Source organism: Labrus bergylta, chromosome 8, assembly GCF_963930695.1.
Source record: "Labrus bergylta chromosome 8, fLabBer1.1, whole genome shotgun sequence".
Classification (NCBI taxonomy): domain Eukaryota; kingdom Metazoa; phylum Chordata; class Actinopteri; order Labriformes; family Labridae; genus Labrus; species Labrus bergylta.
The window spans coordinates 23706907-23730157 of record NC_089202.1 but is presented as its reverse complement, the minus strand read 5'-3'; the positions used below and the strand labels follow the sequence as shown (position 1 = coordinate 23730157).

The following is a 23251-nucleotide window of genomic DNA, read 5'->3' as shown; positions in this document are numbered from 1 at the left end:
AAGGCCGGTGACGTCAACGGCACATTTCTGAAAAGTTGAAAGATTTTCAACTGGAGTGACTGGAGAGTCCGCACAACGAAGGTCGAGCGCTCGTAAAAAAGACGCTGGGTGCTGCACTTTTTCTCCGTGCGACCGCCTGCTGCTGCAAACACTCTCCTCATTGAAAACAATTGGAAAAAGGACGCTGGCGCTCAGAAAAAAATGCCAGGTGGACACTGGGCCTTAATTAGGAGCTTATTGCTAATGAGGTGTTCTATTTGTACTCTGAGCGAAACATTTTTCTTCATGAATGCCAGATCTACCTGCTGGAGCCGCCTTGGCCTCCCCTCCCTCTTCGTTCTCGTCCTCGCGCTCTGAAGTCTCCACTCCCTCCTTCTTCACCTTCTCGGTGGCCTCCGTCTTGTCGCTGCTCTTCTCTGCAGACTCGCTGGGCTTCTCTGCCTCGTCCTTCAACTCCGCCTGAAGGATGAAGATGCACACACACAGAGTAATGAGTGTCAGAGCCACGGGGAGCGAGGGTAAGGTCACGGGTTACACGTCCTACTCTCGGTAATAAGACGGGACGATGCGAGTGCGAGCGGTGCAAGCTTAATGAGCAAGAAACCTTTTAAAAATACATGAACGTATTTCAGAAGTGACTTAAATAATCAACAGGTAAATATAGCAGCGTGTAACACATTAACACTCCCTTAAAAAAACAGCTGCTCAAAGCTTTAACTATCTAATAGAATAATAGATTGGATTACGACTCTTTCAACTTTTTTGGGGACGATAGCCGACATTAGGACAGGAACACACTATGTTTGACATCGGTTAAGGGATGCTAATGAGGAAGCCATCAGGCAACAAGCTGCCCGGCAGAGCGGGGACAAATTAGACTTTTAAAAACATCCCATTACATTCAGCCAGAGGGAACTCTCGAAACAAGTGAGAGAGAGCAGGAACACAAATCACACAGAGCCGGAGAGAGGAATGGTGTTCCAACAGAAAAAAATGTTACTTTTCATTTCAAGTAGGAGTGCGGCTTGTCAGGTTCAGTTCATCATAGGAACAACGATTGATTTAAAGCACATAAACAAATAAATCATTAGAATCATAGCTCAGGTGGGATTGTTTTCTGTTGATGGTCATTATATTACTTGTTACAGTCAGGCTTCATAACTCAAGGGAGGAAATCTGGTCACGTTTCAGCAACAATTACAATTTAATTTGATAATTATTGGTTTGTTTTAATGCTAATATTTCCATGCTAACTTGTTACCAGTCAATAAAGGGGGGCTCTCTCACTAGGCAATCTGTATCGTGCTCAAGACTTTTGACTAGAGGGAGTGCTCAAGTACCACACACTTCCTTGGCCCTGGAACCTGCATGCATGAGCACAAGCAGAGGAACGCAACATGGACATGAGATATAATCGACTGCCGTCTTTCATAATCGAGGCATCCAGGGTTATAGAGGGTCGTATCTCACTGAAACGACTCAACATGAGACACACAGTCAGTGAAGTAGCTGTAGCTGTCGTGTTCTCTGTGTTGCTCTCCGTTGTTACATTCGAGAAAAATTCAACCTGTCTTTGGCAGCTTTGTGACAGCTACTGGAAATGTTAACTCGGTGCATGAGTTGATCATCAATCAAACTACCTTAAATGTCCAAATGAAAACCGAGTATTGTGTTTGTTTTGCATGATGTACACTTCAGAGATGATCGGACATTGAAGCTCAAAAAAGTGTAAATGGATTTCAACCCAATTACGCAACCTGTAAATATTCTATTTCCTCACTTGGAGAAAAAAGTACCAGAGTCGCTCCGTCAGCCCTACATGCATGATGTCGTGTGTGCAGACTAACAGTGTTCAGATCCGTTTGGGCCTGGAGCAGTGAGTGCAGGCCAGCGGGGGAACAGGTAGGGCGGGGGCTATTCTTCTTCAGCACGGTTTGGGGAAACTGGGCCTTGTGTGAGTGCGACCTAAGATTCTCTATTATTACACATCAAACCAAGTGTCAAAACACAAACTTCTGGGGGAAGAATTTGTTGAAGAGTTTACACTCCGCCTTGTTGTTTCTCCTGCACAGCTGCGTTTAGTGAGTCAGATAAATACAATAAAAGATGTCACTGTGGAGTATTTACTGTAAAACTCAGTGTATAAAATGCACTTTTAAAAACTTTTTTCATCTAAACAGAGGGCTGCTTCCTCTGCAAAGGCGGGTCCAATCCATCAGTATGAAATGCCGAGACCACCTTCCAGTGCTTACAACCTGACATGTATGAAAACCTGCATTCATTGTGTACTGAAAGCCCCTGCTTGACGTGTTTTGAGGAGCTCTGAGACGTATTTAAACTGGTTGAAAAGGAGGAGAATATGTGACCTTAAAGGTTTGCTTCAGCATGTTGGATTAATGTCAAAAGAGGGAAAAGGTGGTCTCACCTTATCGGCCTGTTGGGAGTCCGAGTCTGTGTCCATCTTCTCCGCCTCGGGGGTTTCTGTGTGTTAAAACAAATGATCATGATGTAACAAACTTAAACTGATCAAGACGCTAACAGAAGAAACGCTGCAGCCTACATCTCTTCTGTAATTGTTTAGTCCCTTATGAATTGTTAATGCCGCCCAAAATCAAAGAACAGAAGCAAGAAACCGTTTGAGATCGCACTCATGCATGCATAAGCAGAAATTACAGAAAACCACTCCGACACTCGGGACACAAACTGTAACAACATGAGGCAGCAGTGACACACCATCCTGTTTGATATTTAAGGCACAAAGAGATTCTCATCATAAAAAAGTGTTTGAGGGGAAAAAGTGAGGACGCCAAATTAAGGTCAAAAGCATTTTAAGTGAAGAGGCCCAGAGGGGAGAGAGTGTGAAGAGTGAAACCGAATGAACACACACACACACACGTGTATGACTGAGTGTTAAACCGTGTCACGTGTGCACTTGAGTGTGTGTTAAGAGTTTGAATATTGATTTGTGTGATGGGTGTGTGTCGGTCGAGTGCTTCCGGCCGTAACACATTTAAGCTTATTGATGGCAAATGTGGCTCCAGAGGGCTCTGATTCAGGTGTGACAAATGATTGGCTTTATGTGGGAGAGGGAGTGTGTGCGAGTGAGTGAGAGGGAGTGAGACAGAGCGAGTGAGACAGAGCGAGCGATTAAGTGAGAGAGTAAGTGAGCAAGTGTGTGAAAGAAAGAGAGAGAGAGATAGAGAGAGTGAGTGAGTGAGCGAGCGAGCGAGTGAGAGAAAGAGAAAGAGAGAGCGAATGAGTGAGAGAGTAAGTGAGCGAGTGTGTGAGAGAAAGAGAGAGAGAGAGGAAGAAGTGAGCAAAAGTGAAGGGAGCGAGAATCATTTCAAGAAAGCAAAGAGAGAAAGAGATCAGCATATGATAGAGTGAGATGACCCAGTTTCCTGCTCCCCCTCCTCCCACTCCCTTGCCCCATCTGCCACTGTTGTTTTAATCCACTAGTTACCACGGCTGTACACCCATACACACACACACACACACACACACACACACACACACACACACACACACACACACACACACACACACACACACACACACACACACACACACACACACACACACACACACACACACACACACACACACACACACACACACACACACACACACACACACACACACACACACACACACACACACACACACACACACACACACACACACACACACACACACACACACACACACAGAAGTATTTGTGTATGTCTCTTCAAATTGCTGGTATTATCTCTCTATTTACAGATTCTACTGTAGAAATGTAGTTTTCAGTTTTCTATTGAGGGAGGTCTGGACGGTCAGCATGGAAAGTGTTCTGGTTTTGTAGTCCAAGCTGTGTTGACCAATTACCTATCAGCATGCTTTAGTATGTGTGTGTGTGTTTGTGGACTCTCAGTCCATCTTCATATTCAGTCTATTGTTTTCACCAAGGCTCAGGACGACATCTGGAAATATATGGTTTTATTAAAAACCAAAAGAATTACGTTTATTTACATCTTAGCGTTCAATGGCCAAAAAGATTGGATTACAAAATCCTGACTTCATATTTCAGTATGTTTGCAGTCCAAAACTGACACCTTGGGGGGCGCTGATGGCCTAGCGGGTATATTGTTACCCATCTACAGAGGCTATGGCATACTACGGCACGGTACTACAAAGAAACACGTCCATGACTGTCCCTCCTCAGTAAGGAGCATTTAAACTCACTGCTGCAGGACACCAACAAAACACTCTCGACAAAGGTCACAGACACCAAAACTTATATAAGTGCAGCACTTACATGTTGAGGAGGTGATGTGGTGTGTGGTACGTGCAACTTTTTAAAAACAACTTTTTACATGCCAACTTCCCAGATCACCTCAGCTTTGTCTCCTGGGGGATAAAGGTGTAGTACCCTATTTAAGCAAATACTCATTTAAAGTACTAACAACTGGCTTAACAGCATGTGCTCGGCGAATTCTTAGATTTTGTTAAGAATCAAAAACTCCGACACTGAAAATGTGGCAAGAAGAAATGATGACAATAGCTGCTTGTGAAAATATGCTTGGAAAGCTGAACTGGAAAAATAACATTTCTAAGGAGCAATGAGACAATTTTAGCCAGTTTATATCAGGAGAATGCAACACATCTCTGCTAGGGTGTTGATTGACTTTTGTTTGTTTGCAAGCACATGTCATATGCCCTCCTTCTGGTGATGCACTGTTGATACTTTCTGCATCGTTGTGTCTAATTTCTGTCATCCATTTATTGTCTATTATGTTTCCTGCCTGTTTTGTTGTTCCCTTTAAATCTGTTTGTTTGTTTTTATATTTGTTTGCCATTATAATGTTGTTATGAAAATCAATAAAATATTAATTATTAAAAACGACTTTTACAATTTTCAAGAATCTTCTGAGATACTGAAAGCACAAACATCACAAAGGGACTGATTATCTAAATATTGGAAAATTAATATTAAAAGAGTTTATGATAAATTAATGATTTATTTGGGTAAGCTCTACAAAAGCATGTATTTGTGGTCGATTCTCATTCACTGACGTCAAACTGCAGGTTGTCGCCGAGCTCTGCCCGCTGGCCTCCCATTGGCTGCCCACTGCTCCTCATGTAAAGGATGTTTCAAATGCAGTGAACAGATTTCCCCAAGGAAATCATTAAAGCATGACTAAACCTCAGTTGGTGTTCAGCCTCACGTATGCCTCTCTCTGTCTGACAGCTAAAGCTAAACTGCTTCTATCTGCTGCCCTCCAGTGGTCGCTGAAGTCATGACACACAAGAACACCAAGAGGACATCGATGAGTTCTACAGGGTTGAAAGGCTTTCAGTCTTACATTTTTTTTTTACATTTTCAAAAATGAGTTTTCCTGTTTCGATTGAGAGATCATTACCAGCTCACTCACCGGTCTTTTCTGGCTCTTCGGGGGCGGTGCCAGCGATGCCGCTGCTCTCCAGGCCGAAGGCGGGGTCCACCTTCCCTGTGCTCCTGGCCGCCTCCTGCACCTTCTTCACATGAGCCTCCACCAGCTCAGCCGGCACCTCCTCACGCACGCGGGAGAACTCCTCTGCAGGGAGACGGAGAGAGGATGTTTATTCTTTGACATTTTTTAAACCACTTTAAAATCTGGGATGTTTTAACAGTATGGCAAGACAAAAAAAAGTTGAAACTGTCTTCCTGTGAGGATTTCTACAACATTCAGTTTCTGTGCCGCTCTTTTAGTACCATCTGTTTTCCACAGAAAACTTGCTCTCCTGCAGCTCTTAAATAAGCAATGCTGCAGTTTCACTGGTTCTCACCTAGAGCTGCCCTCGCAGCAGCAGACGCCACTCTGGGGTCGACCACAGAGGCCAGGAAGGCCACCGTGCTCATGACGGGGTTTCCAGACTGGCTGAAGGGTATGGGCTGGTAGGCCAGAGGACCCAGGGAGGCCTCGGTGCTCTCCAGGTAGGGATCCTCGATGGGCAGCCGCAGGAAGTGGAGGATACACTCGTCCTGTGTGCGAGAACCGATGTGCTCGGACACTTTGTTCCAGTCATCTTTGAACATCTCCAGGGCCTGAGAGAGAGGAAAGAGGAGACTGTTAAGACACATTATCTTACCGTTGTTTAATATTCACAGAGGTGTGCAGGATCAGAAAAGCAACCGAGGAGTGGAAAGAAAGGAGAGGAGATAAAAGGGTCGTAAGGCGGAGGCTGGAGAGAAAGGAGAGATGTGTACTGTGGATCAAAGGATAATTAAAGAGTAGGAGGGCAGAAGAGAGGAAAGTAATCTTTACATGAAGGTCCGAAGGATGGAGCAAAATAGATAAAAAGAGACGGGCAGAGAAATAATTAAAAGAAGGAGCAGGGGACAAAAAGGGGGGAAAGCACACTTCTTAGTCCTTTTCAGATTGTCGTTTCAAGCCACCAGAACGTATATCCTGAAAGCAGTCTGGTATAAAAGTCAGTTTTGTGGGGTTTCGTATTTTGGTTGAGAATTATTATAACCTGCAAGGTGGACCCGTTGTTTCCCGAAGTGCATTTTTAAAACAAGCTTACAGCCAATCAACAATAGTTAAACAATGTATACCAGCATGCATTGCGGTGCAAAGCTTTGCAGGCAGGAACTGACATTTGAATGCGGCCATTCATTACAAAGAAGTGCGACCAGCGTGAACACAGAAACACAGAAACGCTCAGATTGGTTGCATTTTCACAGAAATCCTTGAGCTGTTTTAAGAAAGAGTAAAAGATGTTTCACAGAGTAAAGCGAGTCTTTTCCTTTTGATGATGACAAGCTCAATCGTCTGTGTGTACACAAATATATGAGATGTGGTGCAAAAAAAGGTTTAATTATATTTAACAACTTAAATCCATTTATTGTTGCTGCACGTTTCTGTCTCAATACAGCGATGATGTCGAGGGGTTAAATGGAGGTTTCCTTTAGTGTTTATGAAAGCTGGCTGAAGGTAGAGAGACTAAACTTAAACCGCCTACTGCACTAGACGTAAGAACTGATTTTGCCAAAAAGACGGTACGAGGTATTTGAACTAATGTGAGAAGTCCTCTTTCAGGTCCTCTTGACACTCACCTCCAGCAGCAGCAGAGTCTCCTGCTCGGTCCAGTCCCTGGTGGAGTTTGATGGTTTCCCCTGTAGGACAGTAAAAATATGAACAGTCAGATAAAAGAGGTGATACTATTACAGGAAAGTTTAACAGCAGTTTGTATTTTCTTAAACTTTTGGTCGGCAGCTTCCAGTGAAAGTGAAGAAAAGTGGATCTATAGGAAATGCCTCTTTTCCATTTTGGAAACTTTGTCTCATTTTAAAGGCTGTGGTTCTTTAGTGGAAAGACCATCGATAACCTGACTCTCATCTCCTCCTTAAATCTCCTTTAAATCTCAAATGTTTTCATTTTTACTTGTGTATAGTTTTGAGTTTCTCTTCTTATTCTGAAGTATTTCTACAGAAGAATATCAGACGAGTCGTTTTCTCTTGTTTATTTTGTCATTTAGTGTTTGATTTGATGATCCCTCCCTTAACATGTCCCTGGGTCATGTCCTACAAACTGCATGTCGCCGATCTTTCTCAGAGACGGTATAAGACGGACAACACGAGTTTGTCCAAAAGGCGACTTCTTCTGCTTCTCCTCCGACTCAGCTGTCAGGTAGACAAGCTCGCAGGAATCACATCGATGCGACGGAACGGATTCACATCAGCTACTGACATGAGGGCATGCTACATTATCTGCCAGAAGGCCATTTGTCAACATGGCTGATATCCTCCGAGAGTGATGTTCAACAGATCCATCGCTACATCCCTGTCATCCTCTTTCTTTATGTACTCGAATAAACGTAATGTTTTTACCTACAGAAGTCACACAATGTAAATATTTCATTGGTGCTCGTGTGCAGGATGCAACATGAGCTGTGCACTGACCTTGGGGTTTTTCTTGCTGTAGAGGTCCGCGCGAAGCCCGAAGTTCTGCAGGTCGATGGACTTGTCTTTGCCTTTGTCTATGAAGTTAGCCATCTGCTGTTGAGGGGGGATCTAGAGGGATGAAACACAGAACTTGATCAATGCTGAACATGCAGCTACATAGCGCTGCAGCTGTACGTTTCCTCCGTCCTTCCATCACTTGCTCTTTAGTGCCAGTTTAGTAAATCTTACCGGTGGGGGTCTGTGGTTCAGGGGCATGAGGCCGGATGGTGTGTCAGCCAGCACAGTGAAATGAGGAGTGGGTGGGGGGCCCATGGGCAATGGGCGACTCTCGTGGTCCACCTGGTAGTTCACCAAACCCCACTGCTCCAGGAACGCATGAACCCTGGAGAAAGACGGGAACGACACATTAGTTCTCCAACAAGTTACTCCAAAAAGAATCAGGAGCGTTCAGCGCCAGGAACTTCAAGTCAAGGTTATTTCAGCATGTATGTTTCCCCCACAGTCCAAAGACCCGTGATGATTAAGATAATTAGAACACTGATGTATGAAAAACGATGGCTGGTTTGACCAACAATGGATCACAGTTGATCTGTGATCTGTTCGGATCTTCCTCTACAATTCAAGCCCCGTATGATCCAGATCAGTGGAAACATTTTCAGCATGGTGTTTAATAAATGTGTTCTTAATGGTGCATTCATGTGGTGTCGGGCAAATCTGAAATAAGAGTTTCTGAGTTGTAAAATTCACATGAACACCTGCACAACTCGGAAAATGATTAGGTGCTCGACTTGATGTCATATTTGCATCACGAAAGATGTTAACGTTAACATACACTTTTTTTTTTTTTTATGCACCACCAGCGCCCCAACATACCCTTTTATTAATTAACATCAACTTTTTGCTCAAAATATAACTTCTAACAGTTACATTCCACACATCTTCCTCGTAGCATCAATTAGGCCTGGGCGATAAAACGATAATTATCGCAACATCATTTTACTCAATATAAATATTAAAAATGGTCGCCTGCTGCTGCAAACGCTGGAACAGGGAAGGAATTTGACGATGTGCTCGTAAACAAATACACTTTAATCATTTGTTCCAAGAAGCTCCCGGAGACTTTGCTCACCTCATGATGGCACAGACGTCCCCGGTCAGGTTCCTGCGACAGGAAGTGGAGGTGAGGTACTCCTGAGGGTTCAGTCGATACGTGTCGATCATGAAGTTACGGTAGGCCAGGAATCTGTAGAAGAAGTCAGCATCACAGAAACATGTCACTGCAGGTCTGCAACCAAACACTTAAGAACTGCACATGCAAAGTGAGTCTGAACATACTGACTGCATATATGTGTGTGTGTGTGTGTGTGTGTGTGTGTGTGTACTCACATCTCTGGAGTTTTGGACTTGTTTTTTCCGTTGAAGAACTCGGGCAGAGCTCGTCTCTCGATCTCATGGATGCTAAAAAAAAAAAAAAGAAAGAAAGTTTGAGATGCAGAAAGATGAACCAATTCAAAGTGTTGTCGTACTCTAAATCGGTCTTGGTCTCGACACAACTTTTTAAAAGGTCTCTTCTCAGAATCCAAAGCATTTTTAATCGGTCTTGTCTCGATGTCAGACTGGGCAGAATCCAAATTTTAAGACCGATCAAACCACCACCGATCGTCTCTTTTTTCACGTCATTGCTGTGATTTCTAAAAGAACGCTGGCTGCAACCTTCCTGCTGCTCTATTCAGGAACGATATGAGAGCACACCTCCCTCCTCCTATTCTCACCACCTTTTACAGAGGCACTATAGAGAGCATCATAACAAACTGCATCTCTGTCTGGTCCGGAGCCTGCAGTGCCTCTGACTGGAAGTCCCTGCAGAGAGTGGTGAGGACGGCGGAAAAGATCATTAAGACTCCACTTCCTCCCATCCAGGAGATCGCTAAAATCCGCTGCGTGACCAGGGCTCAGAAAACCAGCAGAGACACCTCCCACCCCCACCAAGGACTGTTTTCGCTGCTGGACTCTGGAAAGAGGTTCCGCAGCCTCCGAAGCAGAACTTCCAGGTTCTGTAACAGATTCTTCCCACAGGCCATAAGACTTTTGAACAGGAAAAAATAATCCCTCCATTCCCCCTCAAACCCCCACATCACTAGACTGTAAAATACAATATAACGTGCAATATATTTATCTGTATAGTAATTTTACTCATAGCTTTTCTTTTTATATCTGCACCTTATTTTTCTATGTAAATACTTGCTGCTGTTTTTATCCTGCACTAACGAGTCAAATGCAACGAAATGTCGTTCTTATCTGCACTGTAAAGTACAAGTTTGAATGACAATAAAGAAAGTCTTAAGTCTAATATACCAATGTTCTCTTCAAATGCATGATCAGGATCTAATGAGGAAGACAAGATGTTAAAAAATGGATCAGCCCGCTTGGTCTGCGTCCTTATGTTTCCCAGCACAGCGTGCAAAACACAAAGAATGGGGATGAATTTTTAATCGTGTCAGGTGGTAATGAAGGTGTGTTTGTCAGCTTTTTATACCTGTATATTGGTCACACCGGTGTATTAGACTGGTATTAAAAGTGCGTCTTATACAGCGGATTTCCCAGCACCATTAAATGTTTTTACTGCGTTAAAAGGCGTCAAAGTACTCGCTGCAAAGCAAAACCAGTAACCAGCTCCTCGTCCTCTCTAAGCTCTCACCAGTTGTAGTCAAACCAGGCGCCGTAGCTGGGGATGATGATGTGATGAGTCTGTTCGGTCACGTTGTCCTCGCTGGCGTCGATCAGGCGGTTGACTTCGGCTTTGCCCTGCTCCTCATCATCCTGCAGAGAGGAGCGCAGAGACACACCGGTCAGCATGATGAAGACCGCATGTCGCACCACGGTAATTACATTTAACAACGGACAGCTGCCTCACTCACACCTACAGCCTTGAGGGGAGAGGAAGACTGAGTCATGTCTTACCTTTCCTCCCGACAACACAGAGTCATCCTCCATGTCATCTGGAAAACACAAAGACGGATCTCAATGACAAATGCAAACACAAACTGTATACGTCTCGATTGAGTTGAGTGACTCATGCACAACTCAGCGCGTCACTTTGGTCAGAGACACATACCCAGGTCAGCCACATTCCCGCCTTTCACCGGAGTACTCTCGTCTTTCTTCGCTGTAAGAGAAGAGAAAAGAGAAGTGGAGGGCTGAGTGAGGAAATACAACTCAAAGAGGGTTTTAATTCAGGCATGAACCAGCACTCTGGTTTGCAGAAGAGGACACTAAAATAGAGAGTGCTGAGGAGTTAGAGTGAGTTTTGTAAAAGTGGACCTGGTCTAAAAACAGCGTCTTTAGTTAGGATTGTGTTTGCTTTAAAGAAGGAGTATAAAATTTCCCTTCATGTGAAGCCCTTTAAGAAATTAAACCTCAGGCTGTTTCTTGCTTTTTCCAAATGGACTATGGTACATGTGTCTGTAGGAGGACGTTCTTAGGGATTAGGGATCCTACCCCTGATAGATTCTCACCCTGGACCTTGTGCTCTCGTTAGTTTGAGGTCGTCTTTGTCAGACAAAACAAGTGTCACTACACAGGATGTAGACTCTCAGACCTGCCATGGATATTCAATTATTTCACATCTCTCCATTTTTTAGAACGCGTCTCTAAACTTTCACACACACACACACACACCCCGTGTGTCGCTCTGCACGTTAGGACACAGAACGCTCCGACTGTATGAGCGAGTCATTTCTAATCTTTGAATATCTCGGCTTGGGCCGCACTATTAAAAAGTATTTGATCAGAGGAGAGTGTCAATCTGAGCCCTTATTCTTCTCCTACCATTTTTGGACATGCTGCCCTCCTCCATGCTGGCTCCAGCTGAGGAGTCGTCCATGTCCTTGGTCATGTCCTCCTCCGTGTCCTCCTCTTCGCCTCGGTGGCCCCGTCGCTTCCAGTGTGGCCCCGGGTTCCTGACAGCGATCAGAGAGAGAAGAGTTAGTGAAGAAAGGTCACAACATCTTCTTGTGTTGTCACAATTACAGATATATAAACTTTGACAGAATTTCACTGAACTATTTATTATATTTATATTTACCCTAAGATGCATCGATTAGGACAATCATGGCCGATACCGATGTCTGAAATAAAAACTTAGCCAATTGCCATTTCTGATGTTTGTTTGACTCCGTAGTTAGATGAAGTAGTTGCCAGCTTTGAACTGATTTGGCACAACAAATAAATATCGGCTACCAACATCGGTTCATGCCACATTATAAGCTGATGTGATGTCTGTCAGAAGGGTTGATACCGATGTTGATCCTATGCATCCCTACAATATTTATTGCCTGTTTCTATCCCCCCAAATTATTGTTTTTAAGTATACAAAGAAATGCAGACAAACCCCTGCACGCTGTCCAGATTGCACAGTCACATTAGCAAAGACTCAGTCTGAAATGTTGCAGACGTTTTCGTTCACGTTAGACGGCGCTGTCTCTCTTTCACTTGCAGCAGCTTATCGTAAAGAATAAGACTGAAGACGTAGACTTTTTGAAGCTTCTAAGCTACTTTCCAAATGATTGATCATTAAAATACCAGAGATAGTATACAATTTTGACAATGTTAAGCTGGCTACACTCCACACAGTTTTCAAATCTTAAGCGCTTTTAAAACAGACATGAAGACAGTTTCCATTTTAAACACTAAATCCTCTGAACGCACACACGAGACGACTCTGCCGGACCGGGAGGCCACACACGCCTGCTGAGTAACCGTTTCACAGACACGAGATCTCACAGAAACTCGAGGTGAAAAACTGAAAACGAGAAAACCAATACAGATGATATCTTGGCTGAGGAGATGGATTATGTGCAGCTCTATACAAACTGCAGTGCGAGCTAAGAGTGAGTTGTCAGAGTATGCATCACTACGCTTCCTGGTCTGCTCGCTCTCATTGACTGCTGCGGGTATTCTATCAGAGGCAGTGTGACCTGGAATGGTAAATTTCACCCATGTTTGATATTTACGATTCCAGATCGTCAGGCTCCGACTCAAACATGAGCTGTAAAATAATTGTAGTGACGCTATATACTTGAGGACTATTTGGAATAATAATCCGTTGCAATTTTTGTATTGTTGCAAATCGGACCGATGGTTGAAGAGACCTAATCACACCCAAAATCGTCGAGTGTGCAGCCGGACAAATCATGTCTGACATCTCCAAAGAGCAACTTCTGTAATATTCTGTATTGAAATCGTCTCCAACATTTGCACTTTAACATTTGAGCAACATCTGTAAACAAGAACTGTCTTTTTATGACACCATGATTCATATGAAATAACAACACCAGTGTCCTCCTCACCCCTTCTTTCCTCCCTTCTTGCGGGATTCGGCGGGAGTGCTGGGCGGCGAGGGCGAGCGCCTCCTCTTCTTGCCGGCGGAGTTGGCCTTGCGCTCCTTTCGATCGGGTGTACGGGAAGACTGATCAGACAAACCCCATGTAGCGCGGGGAGCGAGGGATGGAGGATGAGAGAAAGAGCAGCAGAATGAGAGGATGGAACGGTTGCACACACAAGGAGGGGAAGCAGGGGGGGGAGGGACACAAACGGGGAAGGGGGTGAGGGGGGGATGCCGTGGTGGTGGAGGAGACGACCAGGGTTCCTGCATACTGTCCAAACTATAAGACGTTTTTTAAATTTATTTATTTCATATAGAACCTTTGGCATCGATTTTTGTAATAATCACTGGCAGCGCGTTGCTCACGTTCTTAAATATTTGAGGCTTCCTGTAAAGTTGAAAGACAACGAGAAAGTCTCCCGCACAGCGTCTCGCTTCATACTGACAGACTGAAACGTTGCTTTATGCTAATATGTTAGCGTAAAGCTTTATGCTAATACGTTAGCACAGAGCGAGGCAGTGTGTGGGAGCCTCTCTCGTCATTTTTCAGTTTAACCTTCCTCCGATCACTTGTCACACATTCAGTCGTGCAGAGGGATTTGTTCATTCAAACTGCTCAAATCTTTTTTTTTCCCAAACATGGACAGGAACCCTGAAATAAATCAAGTGAAGACAAAGAGTGAGGAAAAGTTTGGAAAGGATGCGCAAAGACAGACGGAGGACGACAGACACAAGCACCAAAACAAACTGGCAGCAACAACACTTCAGAAGACTCAGACTTATCTCAGCACCGTTACGTTTCTATCAGTGATGAACAGTCAATGTCTACTGTGGCTTTATCTTAGAGATTATAATTATGTTAGAAACCAACAGGAAAGAAGTTTCTGGGATTAAAACAATGACAACAAGGACGGATCGATCCAGGGCTAGAAAAACCTCTGAACAGCAAAACACACGCAGCACGGTAAACTTACCTCCTCCTCCTTGGGGAAGATCCTCTGGCGGAAGCTGACTGGCTTCTTGTTTTCGTCCACTTCGTAGTCTTCTTCGTTCATCCACTCATTGAAGGCGTCGGTGTCCAACACCCACTTAGCGTGGACCTGAGGAGTAGAGGGACAAAGAAGGAGGCAGACTTTAGAAACAGCAGTCAAATATTTTACATTTTGACCCATCGGAAAGGTATCCTTAAATGACTTCTTTCCCTGATTTCCGACTCTATCCACTATCTACAATAAAAAGGCACAAAAAGCCCCCAAAAAATCATTTAAAAAATCTTTATTTCTTTATTAACTTCACCGGTAATGGTAGGGGGAAAAACTGTACTCTTCTATCACAACATCTCCTTAAAATCTGTTGAGTGCTGCTGGGAGTGAAAGCAGCATCCTTTTATCTTCTTTCACGATCATAGTACAGGTTGGGTTAAAAGTCAGACAGACACTGAGCATTTTTTTCTTCTCTGCTGATAATCCTCGTTGCTCACCTTCCACGGTCTGTCATTGGTGGGCGGGTCCTCCACATCCCCGTCCACCTCGCTCGCTGACACCCAGGTATCATAGCTAAAGGGATAAAAAAGGAAATACAGCTGAGAGTCAGAGGGAAGGACACTGGTGAACCGATGTGCCGTCTTTCATGCTAACATCTGAACCAAAACAAACAACACAGAGAGATTTCACTTCAACTTATGAAAAGATTCAGGGCGCACTCACACCATGACACGTTCTCCCAGTACCATGCTGAAGCACGATTATCCCCCCCCTCCCAAATCGTTGTTGACCTGCACTCCCACTGATCAGGACTAACCTCCTCCAGCCTCCCATATACCAATGTTCCTAAATACTAGGGCTGGGCAACAATTAAAAGTTTTAATCATGTTAATCGCATGAGTTCCTGTGATTAACTGCGATTAATTGCATTGTTATGCGCAAAATCCAATAATGAATTAAAAAGTAGTGTATAGCGCACTTTTATTGTAAATGTACTTCTCAACTTAAACAATGTAATCAAAGCTAATAAATACAAAACTAAAGCTTATTGTATTCGTTGCAGTCTGGACGCAGAGTGGTACTAAATACATCTGCATAAATTGATTTTGTTCTCCAGTACTTTCTTTGGAATCTGCCTGAGAGAAGTAGTCGACTGATTGATATTTTCAATGTCTAAGGTCCTTCACCATTTGTGGAGCGGCTGAAGCACAGAGGTTTCCCTCATATACGGTGAGTGTTAAAGGACTCTGTTGGTGTGTTTCCTCTCTGCTCACCTGTCTGGAGAGAGACCCCAGTGCACCAACACCTGCTTGTCTTTCCTCATGACCGGACGAAGCCACTCGTCTGCAACAAACACAAACCAGCAGCGCAGACAAATTAATTCACTTCCTGCGCAAATAAACTACAAGACAAAATTTAAAAAAAACATTTCAGGATTATATAATTTAAACATGAAAAATATTCAGTGTGACAGAAAACGCCAGTTTCCTGTCGGCTTGTCTGCAGGATAAAGTCGGTGACACTCTACCTTCTTCTTGTTGGGATGGAGAGGGGTAGATGTGGTGGGTGGCTTTAGACTTATCGTCAGTGATGGAGCCCTGAAGAGCACAAAGAGGAAGAAATGAGTGATAACCAACAACAAGATTAAGACACAACATGGTTTTTTTTCTCTCAGCGGCCGGTTTGATGCCGGATGGGGAAGCTCACCTGGTGCCTTTTGATGATGTCTTTGAGCTTACTGGCTTGTTTCTGCTCGATGTCAGGCGATAGGAACACTGTGGGCCGAGTCAAGCAGTTGTTCTGGGGAGAAGAAGAAAATTAAAATTACAAAAAAACAACAAAAGAAAAAAAAATCTGGAGACAATCGATGCTCATCAATCCATCAATTAGTGAGCAAAGCTGTTATTGATCCCAACAGGGAAGAACAATTTGGTCTGAAAAATGACAGATACCGACTATAGAATCGGACATTTGTGTTAGTTTAGTTAAAGGAGCAATATGTAACTCTGACACCAAGTGTTTAAAATGGGTGCTCCAGTCCAAATTCAAAACATTGTAGAGAGCTGTCTCCCCCCACCCCCCTCCTCTCTAGAGTCAATGCTCACGCAGGTTGCCATGTGGTGGACACTGAAGCTTCAGTATTTAGCCATCTCTGCATCAGTCTGTAAACCTTTCTGCGTTCTAACCTCTCTCCATTTTTCAAAAACATCTTCAATATTGATCCTAGTTTGAGCACGTTTCTGCTCGTGGAGCTTATTAGAAACATGCAGAGGCTTTTTAGGTCGGGTACAATCACTTCTATCTGAACCACTTCTCTTGCCCGCTTCCATCGCTGCAACACCTGTTGGTTTGATCTGATAACTGGTCATTTTATCATTTCACTCTCTACACATCTTACTGATTGCTCCTTTAAACCACATAGATGTCACAACAAAGATCAGTGCCATGACTCCATGATCAGGAACAGCAGATTCATGTCAGATTCTTTTAACTCCAGGATACAATTTTCTTCTTGATAACCAGGCGGCAGGGTGTGAGGGATGTTAAAATGTTATGATGAGTTTAGAACCTGTTATTAAGACCTTTCTGCAAGTTAAGGACTGTTTAAGTAAAAGCGATCGATTGTATTCCCCTTAATTGTATCAAGAAAAGCTCCTCATTCAGGATTTAAAGTTGTTTACAAACTAGTAATTGTGTATTAAAAAGTTGTCGGTTGTACCTGGACCAAGTTCTTCTCCACATTCAGGAACATTTCCACATTTCTGTCCATGCGGGAAGGGTTCTGCAGGTCAAATCTACGCCTGGGAGAAAATAAAAAAATTAGAGAGTCATTTGTTGAGTTGTGGTTGCAAAAGTCTGACGCAATCAAAACATACTATGTACTGCTACAGAGTTTAATTTATGAGGTGACGGCAGAGTCTGAACAGTAGAAAACTTCCATTAGAATCAAAAACAGGACAAAAAATATAATTCAAAGATTTAACTACAAAACCTTTTTCAAGTGTTTTTGAGGAAATGTATTCTCATGTTTATGAGAAAAAAAAGAAAAAAAAAGAGGGGGACAAGCCCACTCACCACCCTTGCTCGCTCTTGAACTTGTAGACCGAGCCCAGGATGTGACAGAGGGACCCAGCTGCCTTGAAATCCAGGAAACATTTGGTCTGAGGATAGAAAAGGAAGCATGAAGAGACGCTGGCAGGAAAACTTCTTCAACCAAGACGGCTCAAAGGCCTAAAAAAATGTGCCATGTAATGGTTTGCTTACAGGTAGCTTGGTGAGAGCAGGATTGTTAACCCTGCGTCCGAATGCATCCTCCTGGAACTGCAGCAGCTGAACCACCAGACCCGCCAAGGATTTACAGGAGGGGGAGTCGTTCTGGACATACTGGGATCAGACAGAAATAAACAACATTCATTAACAGACACACACACAAATCTGAAGCTTCTTAACGTGTCACAAACGCAGCTTTGTTGGTTGATTAATTTCCTCTCCAAAGAGACCCTTTAACTGTCCGAATAACTCACTGCTGCTTCTCTCTTTACAATCGGCTCTGTGCATCAAACAGTCTGAATTAACAGTCAGAAAACTGTCTTCTTTGGAATAAGAGCAAATCATTGGCCAGGGAACAGCTAATAAAACTTGATTTTTGGGCCTTTTAGTTTTTATTAGCTAGAACAACTGAAGAGAGACAGGAAATGTTGGGAGGAGAAAGCGGGGGGGGGGCATGGATATAACAATAAAAATGAACAACTTTCAAAAGGCCTAAAAGGAGTCCTTAAATTGAATACTTTAAATAATGTGAATGTATTCCACATGGCAAACTTTCTAATAGGGCATTTACACTTGCATACAACTTGTGATATTTGCAGGAGGAGCTGCATGTGTGAACGCAAACAGCCACATTTTTCACTTGAACTTCACCCTGAGTTTCTCCTGCCAGACCTCTAGTGTTTTTTCCGCAGCAAGTCCGAGCGAGCTGTGACTGCTGCATGGAGCTCAGTATATTCATGAGACCGCTCCGATCTCCGTGCTCTAATGAACCTGCTGCATTATGTTTCCTGTTCTCCAGGATGTTCTTCTCCACTCTTTATTTCAGATTGGGATTCTGTTGAACTACACATAGCAGGGATATAAAGGGAAATACTGTCATTATAGCATTATATGTGTTGTTTTACCTCAGGAGAGACTCTGACAATGCATATGTTCTGGTGGCATTATTTCACAATAAATATGTTATGTCCTCTGCTATTGCTTTTTGCTCTATAGTAGCACGTTTAGACGAGGCATCACATCTTGACAGGACAGGGGCCTGAAGAGTCTTCCCATATGACATCTCAGCACCAGAGATATCCGCACTTAGAAGAGTTATTCTTCCAACGGAGGAAATCTGCACATGAATGACTTCCTTGCAACAAATGAATGTCCACTTCTGCTCTGGATCAGAGCTTTTAAGGAGCAACGATGATTCAAAGTCAGAGTATGAAAATAAATAGGACAAGTAAAACTCAACATGGGGAAAAAGGCTCAGCAAGGCCTGCTCTATTTATAACAAGGACAAAGTCAAGGAGACACAAGCAAAAGGGCCAAATGATAATATTATATAAAAAGAAGCTGCTTTCCTTGATGCAGGTGAAACAAAGCTTACTGTAACATAGCGCTGTGGATCTGAGAGGATCTCCTGATCTCACAATCGTGATCTTCAGATGTAGGAAAATTTGTTTACAAGTTCACGTCAAGTCACGATTTTCAAAAGCCTTTTTTTTTTTTTAAATGAGTCCCAAAGAGCTGGGCTATTAACCTCAATGTCATCGTTATGACGTTAGGAGTATTCACAATAACTTGCACAGAAGTCTGATTTCATGGCGATAAATACATTTTTTGTTAACAAGCAATGCTTCCTCACTTGGCGTGCACACATGAGTATTGGATGAATATCCGAGTATACTGGCCAAGCATTTACATCATTTTGATGCACTATTAACTATTTGTTAATTACCTTGCAATGGTTACACCTGTGTTGTAGTGCAGGTTATACACAGGTTTATAGAGTATAGCTAGCTACTTAATTTTTCAGTCTCCATGGGGTATACCTACTTCTAAATCCCCTCTGATTCACACCATTAATTGATTGACAATATATAGTAACATATGCTGCAATTATTTAGCCTAGCATGGTGAAGGAATGACCCTCTGGACGGTACAATTAAAAAAAAAAAGCCTGTGGAGGGAGTAGGTCACTTCTGTAGGCACCACTACACCACTGGGTAATACCAGTCAAGGTGGAAAGCAACATGTATTAATGAATGTAAACAAAGTCAAGCTCAACATCCGGGGCAGCATTTGAGCAGAAGGAGAGGTGAACACGTTCAGTCCTTGAGTCTTAAAAAAAAAAAAGCCCTCCAAAACAAGCATTCAACTGTCACAATCAAGGTTTATTCCTTCTAATTGTTCTGTAATGTGTGCATCCTAACAGGCTAATGCGTGTCAGTGGGTGGGAGTGGAGAGCATGCAGAGACAGGAGGCTCCCTCTTTGTTTAGATAAGTTAGTGGAGCCTGCACACGTTGATGCTGTGTTGACAAAACTCAACGCCGCTCACACTTCACCACTAAACTCACACAATTATCTGAATGCAGTTTCCTCCTCCTGAGATGCAGGAATAATAAAAATAAAAAACCACCACTCTCCTCTAGTTAGTCCATGCATTGTAACCCGTGACTAAACTGTGCTGTGACTCTGTGCTGATAAGGTCGCTACACTTCACTTTTTATCAATTAAAAAAGTTTTTGATTCGAGTTGAATTACTGCAGCAGCGACACTGCGCACACACCACTTTCGTTTGTAAACATTTCACGTCCCCGGTGTGTTATTATTAAAAAAGGAGTCTGGGTGTTCAGACGGCAGAGCTAACAGTGAGCTAGCTTCACGATTAGCAGCTTCACTCAAACCACGAGTGTGTTTATTAGCATGTTTAACACATCACCTTCTGCGTGAGAGTCATTTACAACGCGCAGTCGTTCGCCATCGGCCCGTGTAAACACCTTAAATAAGAGGTGGAGTTATTTTGTTTGGCATCAGTTAGCTACTTAGCATAGCAGCGCCCCCATTGTGCCAGGGGGGGGGGGGGGGGGGGGGGCGCGGGCCGTTATAGAAACCAGCTAGCTTACCTTTTTGTAGTGCTTTCCGATCCACTGCCGCACCGTCTCAAACTGGGACACCGTCTCTGAACTCTCCCAGAATTTCGTAGAAGGACCGCCGTCTTTCTTGCGTCCGACTGCGGTGCCGCCGCCGCCGGTCGGGCCGGTAGCCGGTCCGCCTGATCCCGTCCCGCCAGCCGTTGTCGCCGCCGTCGCCATTGTGTGTTTCTGTTTCTCTCTGCGTCGTCTTTCTCCTCCGCGGCGTCGCTCACCATGCAAGTTTTCGAATGATATTGCGCAGCCGCAAACGTGTTCGTGGCTTTTGAAGTCTCGCGAGTTTCTCGTTGAGAATGCTTATGGGTAATGTAGGCAAAATCAATTCAATTCGATTCAAAAAAACTTTATTTTAAAGTGTCAATTTAAATACAACTTAAGCACTTAGTTGAGTGTTTTATCCCAGCAGAAGTGTCTATTAGAACTTTTACTATTGTTTTGTGTTTTAATTCACTTTTAATTTTTGCTTTTACGTGTTTTTATGATGTTTTGGATGCAATGTATTTTGCCTGATTTACTGCACAGCACTTTGGTCTGCTTCGGCTGTTATAAATGTGCTATATAAATAAAGTTGACTTGACTTGACTTAAAGCTTAAACTTAACTTAAAAATACAAAATATAAAGGAGTAGATATAAGTGGACAGTGATCGGACTAACAGATGTAAACAGAACTATGTGCAGTAAACGAGAAATAAATATATATATATACAGAGCTATGTGCAAGTAGGCAAATACTAAATGATAAATTATTAAGGTGCATGGTGAATAATGAAAAAACAGAACTAATATAAACAATATAACTGTAAAGTTAAAAATGAGATAAATAAAGTGACCGTAGTGCAGTGATGGATAAGAAACAACAGGAATAAAGTACCCAGAACTGTAAAAGATAGAATAAAGTGATGTAGTGCAAGAGACCAGATAGAGCAGAGGCAGTTAAGGTGCGTGGCAAATGGAAGGATCGAATGATTTATTTTGTAGCCTTTGAAGACTCCTTTATTTAACCCCTTTCTTTTTATTTTTTATTTAGTCTTGAGTCATTTTTAAATCAGTTTTAAAAGGTTTCTTTTTTGTACATTTTAATCTATGTAAAATGTAAACAGGAAGTGATGATCAACTGTTGCTAAGGGCTTTGGTTATATCAAAAAGTTATTTTTCATTTTCTCAGAGCGACTAATCTGAGGGTGAGGATATTTTTTTTTTTAAATAATTATTATTATTGTAATTTATTTGAGACATTGACATATTATATCCTGATCTGCACTCCATACCAATTGGTTGTGATTATGGTGTGGCTGTCATCTCACAACTGGAAGGTTGGGGGTTCGATCCCCAGCTCCTGCAGCAACATGTCCGGTGTGTCCTTGGTCAAGACACTTAACCCCGAATTGCTCCGGCTGCTTCGTCTGCTGTGTATGAATGGGATTAGTTACTACTGATGGTCACACAGAAGCCTCTGCCATCAGTGTGTGAATGTGTTGGTGTGCCCTGCAGTGTAAAAGTGCTTTGAGTAGTCAGAACACTAGAAAAGTGCTATACAAGCTCAAGTTCATTTACCATTTATGCACAAATTCGTTGTTTGTCAACCACCAATAAAATAGGTCACTCCCACTACACTCTGCCAAAGAAAGGCGTCTGATCCAACCTTCACAACAGGGCCCTCAATTTCAAACTAGACTCTTCAAGAAAGCAATATAGATAATGGGAGGTTGGATTTTATTCAATATTTTTGTCTACCTTGCACTGTTGTTGCTGCACCTTATTGTTGTCTCTCATGCTGCTGCTCTATATGCCTTTATATTGCCCCCCAAATAACGTTTTTTGACAAGAATTGAATTAACGTGCACCAATAAAGCAGATTTTTTCCGACTATTTAAAATGTTATTATGGACTAATACTCCCATTGTCATCATGTGGTTTCTCTTTGCTTGCAGTCTAAAGTCCGAACAGTATCTAATCAAACATCTTATGAAGCGTCTGAAAGTCTGTCAGCAATATGAAATCTCTCTAATTAAACTGTTTTATCTTCGTTTGTATATGACCAGGAAGTACAACTGTGTTTTTCCAGGACTACACGTGACACATTGTTTTTTAGATGTGATGTTGAGACAATAAAAGTGGAAAACATCATTGAAGTGCGAGTTCGTTGCTGCAATGTAAATCAACCAAATGTCACTTATAAAGACAGTTATATTCCTCTGATTTTAAACGTTAGAAGAAGACCAAAGGATGAGTCACTCTTCCTGTTTGTGTGTACTATATGTGAGAGGCTTCTGAATTAAAACTGAGATCCTGCTTGTCAGATGATTTCAGGTTATTCATCCGTACGTCCTCGTCCAGAAGGTGGAGCAGGTTTACATCGTCTCCTCATCCTTGAAGCGGACACCAGAAAAAAGGAGGAGAGGAGAAACCGGGACCATCTATTCTTAAGAGAGGGGATGTGAGTTCTTTGACACAAATGGTTTTCAGATGCATTTGTAACTTCGTATCTTCAAGAATGGCAGAGTTTCAGGTCAACTTAAACATCAGAATATCATCCATATTTAATCTGACATCAAATCTAATCAAAGTCATAAAAAAAATCAATCCCCAACAGGGAGATCTGTGATGCCAGGCTGTGGTTTTATAAACAACAACAGTTCAATAACAGCATTAAGACAAAAACAGAATTATGTTTTTATAGTATGTTTGTGTTTCATACTATATAATTCACAATCAATGATGTATATAGTCAATGTTTATCAGTGCATACCTGAGTGTTTGTA

General features: G+C 42.8%; 1 protein-coding gene across 2 annotated transcripts in view; it reads right to left on the bottom strand.

Annotated features, from left to right (window-relative positions):
• Nucleotides 1–20715, bottom strand: part of smarcc1a (SWI/SNF related, matrix associated, actin dependent regulator of chromatin, subfamily c, member 1a) — a 29565-nt gene extending 8850 nt beyond the window's left edge. Inside the window, exons 1-23 of one of the 2 annotated variants that reach the window (XM_065957840.1) lie at nt 20462–20715; nt 17561–17680; nt 17372–17457; nt 17016–17097; nt 16004–16096; nt 15825–15894; nt 15571–15640; nt 14794–14869; nt 14288–14413; nt 13279–13397; nt 11759–11889; nt 11046–11096; nt 10892–10929; nt 10629–10750; nt 9317–9388; nt 9060–9173; nt 8159–8312; nt 7928–8038; nt 7082–7141; nt 5809–6067; nt 5415–5576; nt 2426–2481; nt 303–459 (exon numbers count right to left, since the gene is read on the bottom strand). In XM_065957840.1, coding sequence (XP_065813912.1) covers nt 303–459; nt 2426–2481; nt 5415–5576; nt 5809–6067; nt 7082–7141; nt 7928–8038; nt 8159–8312; nt 9060–9173; nt 9317–9388; nt 10629–10750; nt 10892–10929; nt 11046–11096; nt 11759–11889; nt 13279–13397; nt 14288–14413; nt 14794–14869; nt 15571–15640; nt 15825–15894; nt 16004–16096; nt 17016–17097; nt 17372–17457; nt 17561–17680; nt 20462–20650 — 2518 coding nt within the window. In that variant the 5' untranslated portion in view covers nt 20651–20715. The remainder of the gene's footprint in view (nt 1–302; nt 460–2425; nt 2482–5414; nt 5577–5808; nt 6068–7081; nt 7142–7927; nt 8039–8158; nt 8313–9059; nt 9174–9316; nt 9389–10628; nt 10751–10891; nt 10930–11045; nt 11097–11758; nt 11890–13278; nt 13398–14287; nt 14414–14793; nt 14870–15570; nt 15641–15824; nt 15895–16003; nt 16097–17015; nt 17098–17371; nt 17458–17560; nt 17681–20461) is intronic. The other variant, XM_065957841.1, reaches the window with a different exon arrangement.
• Between the last annotated feature and the right edge of the window lie 2536 nt (nt 20716–23251).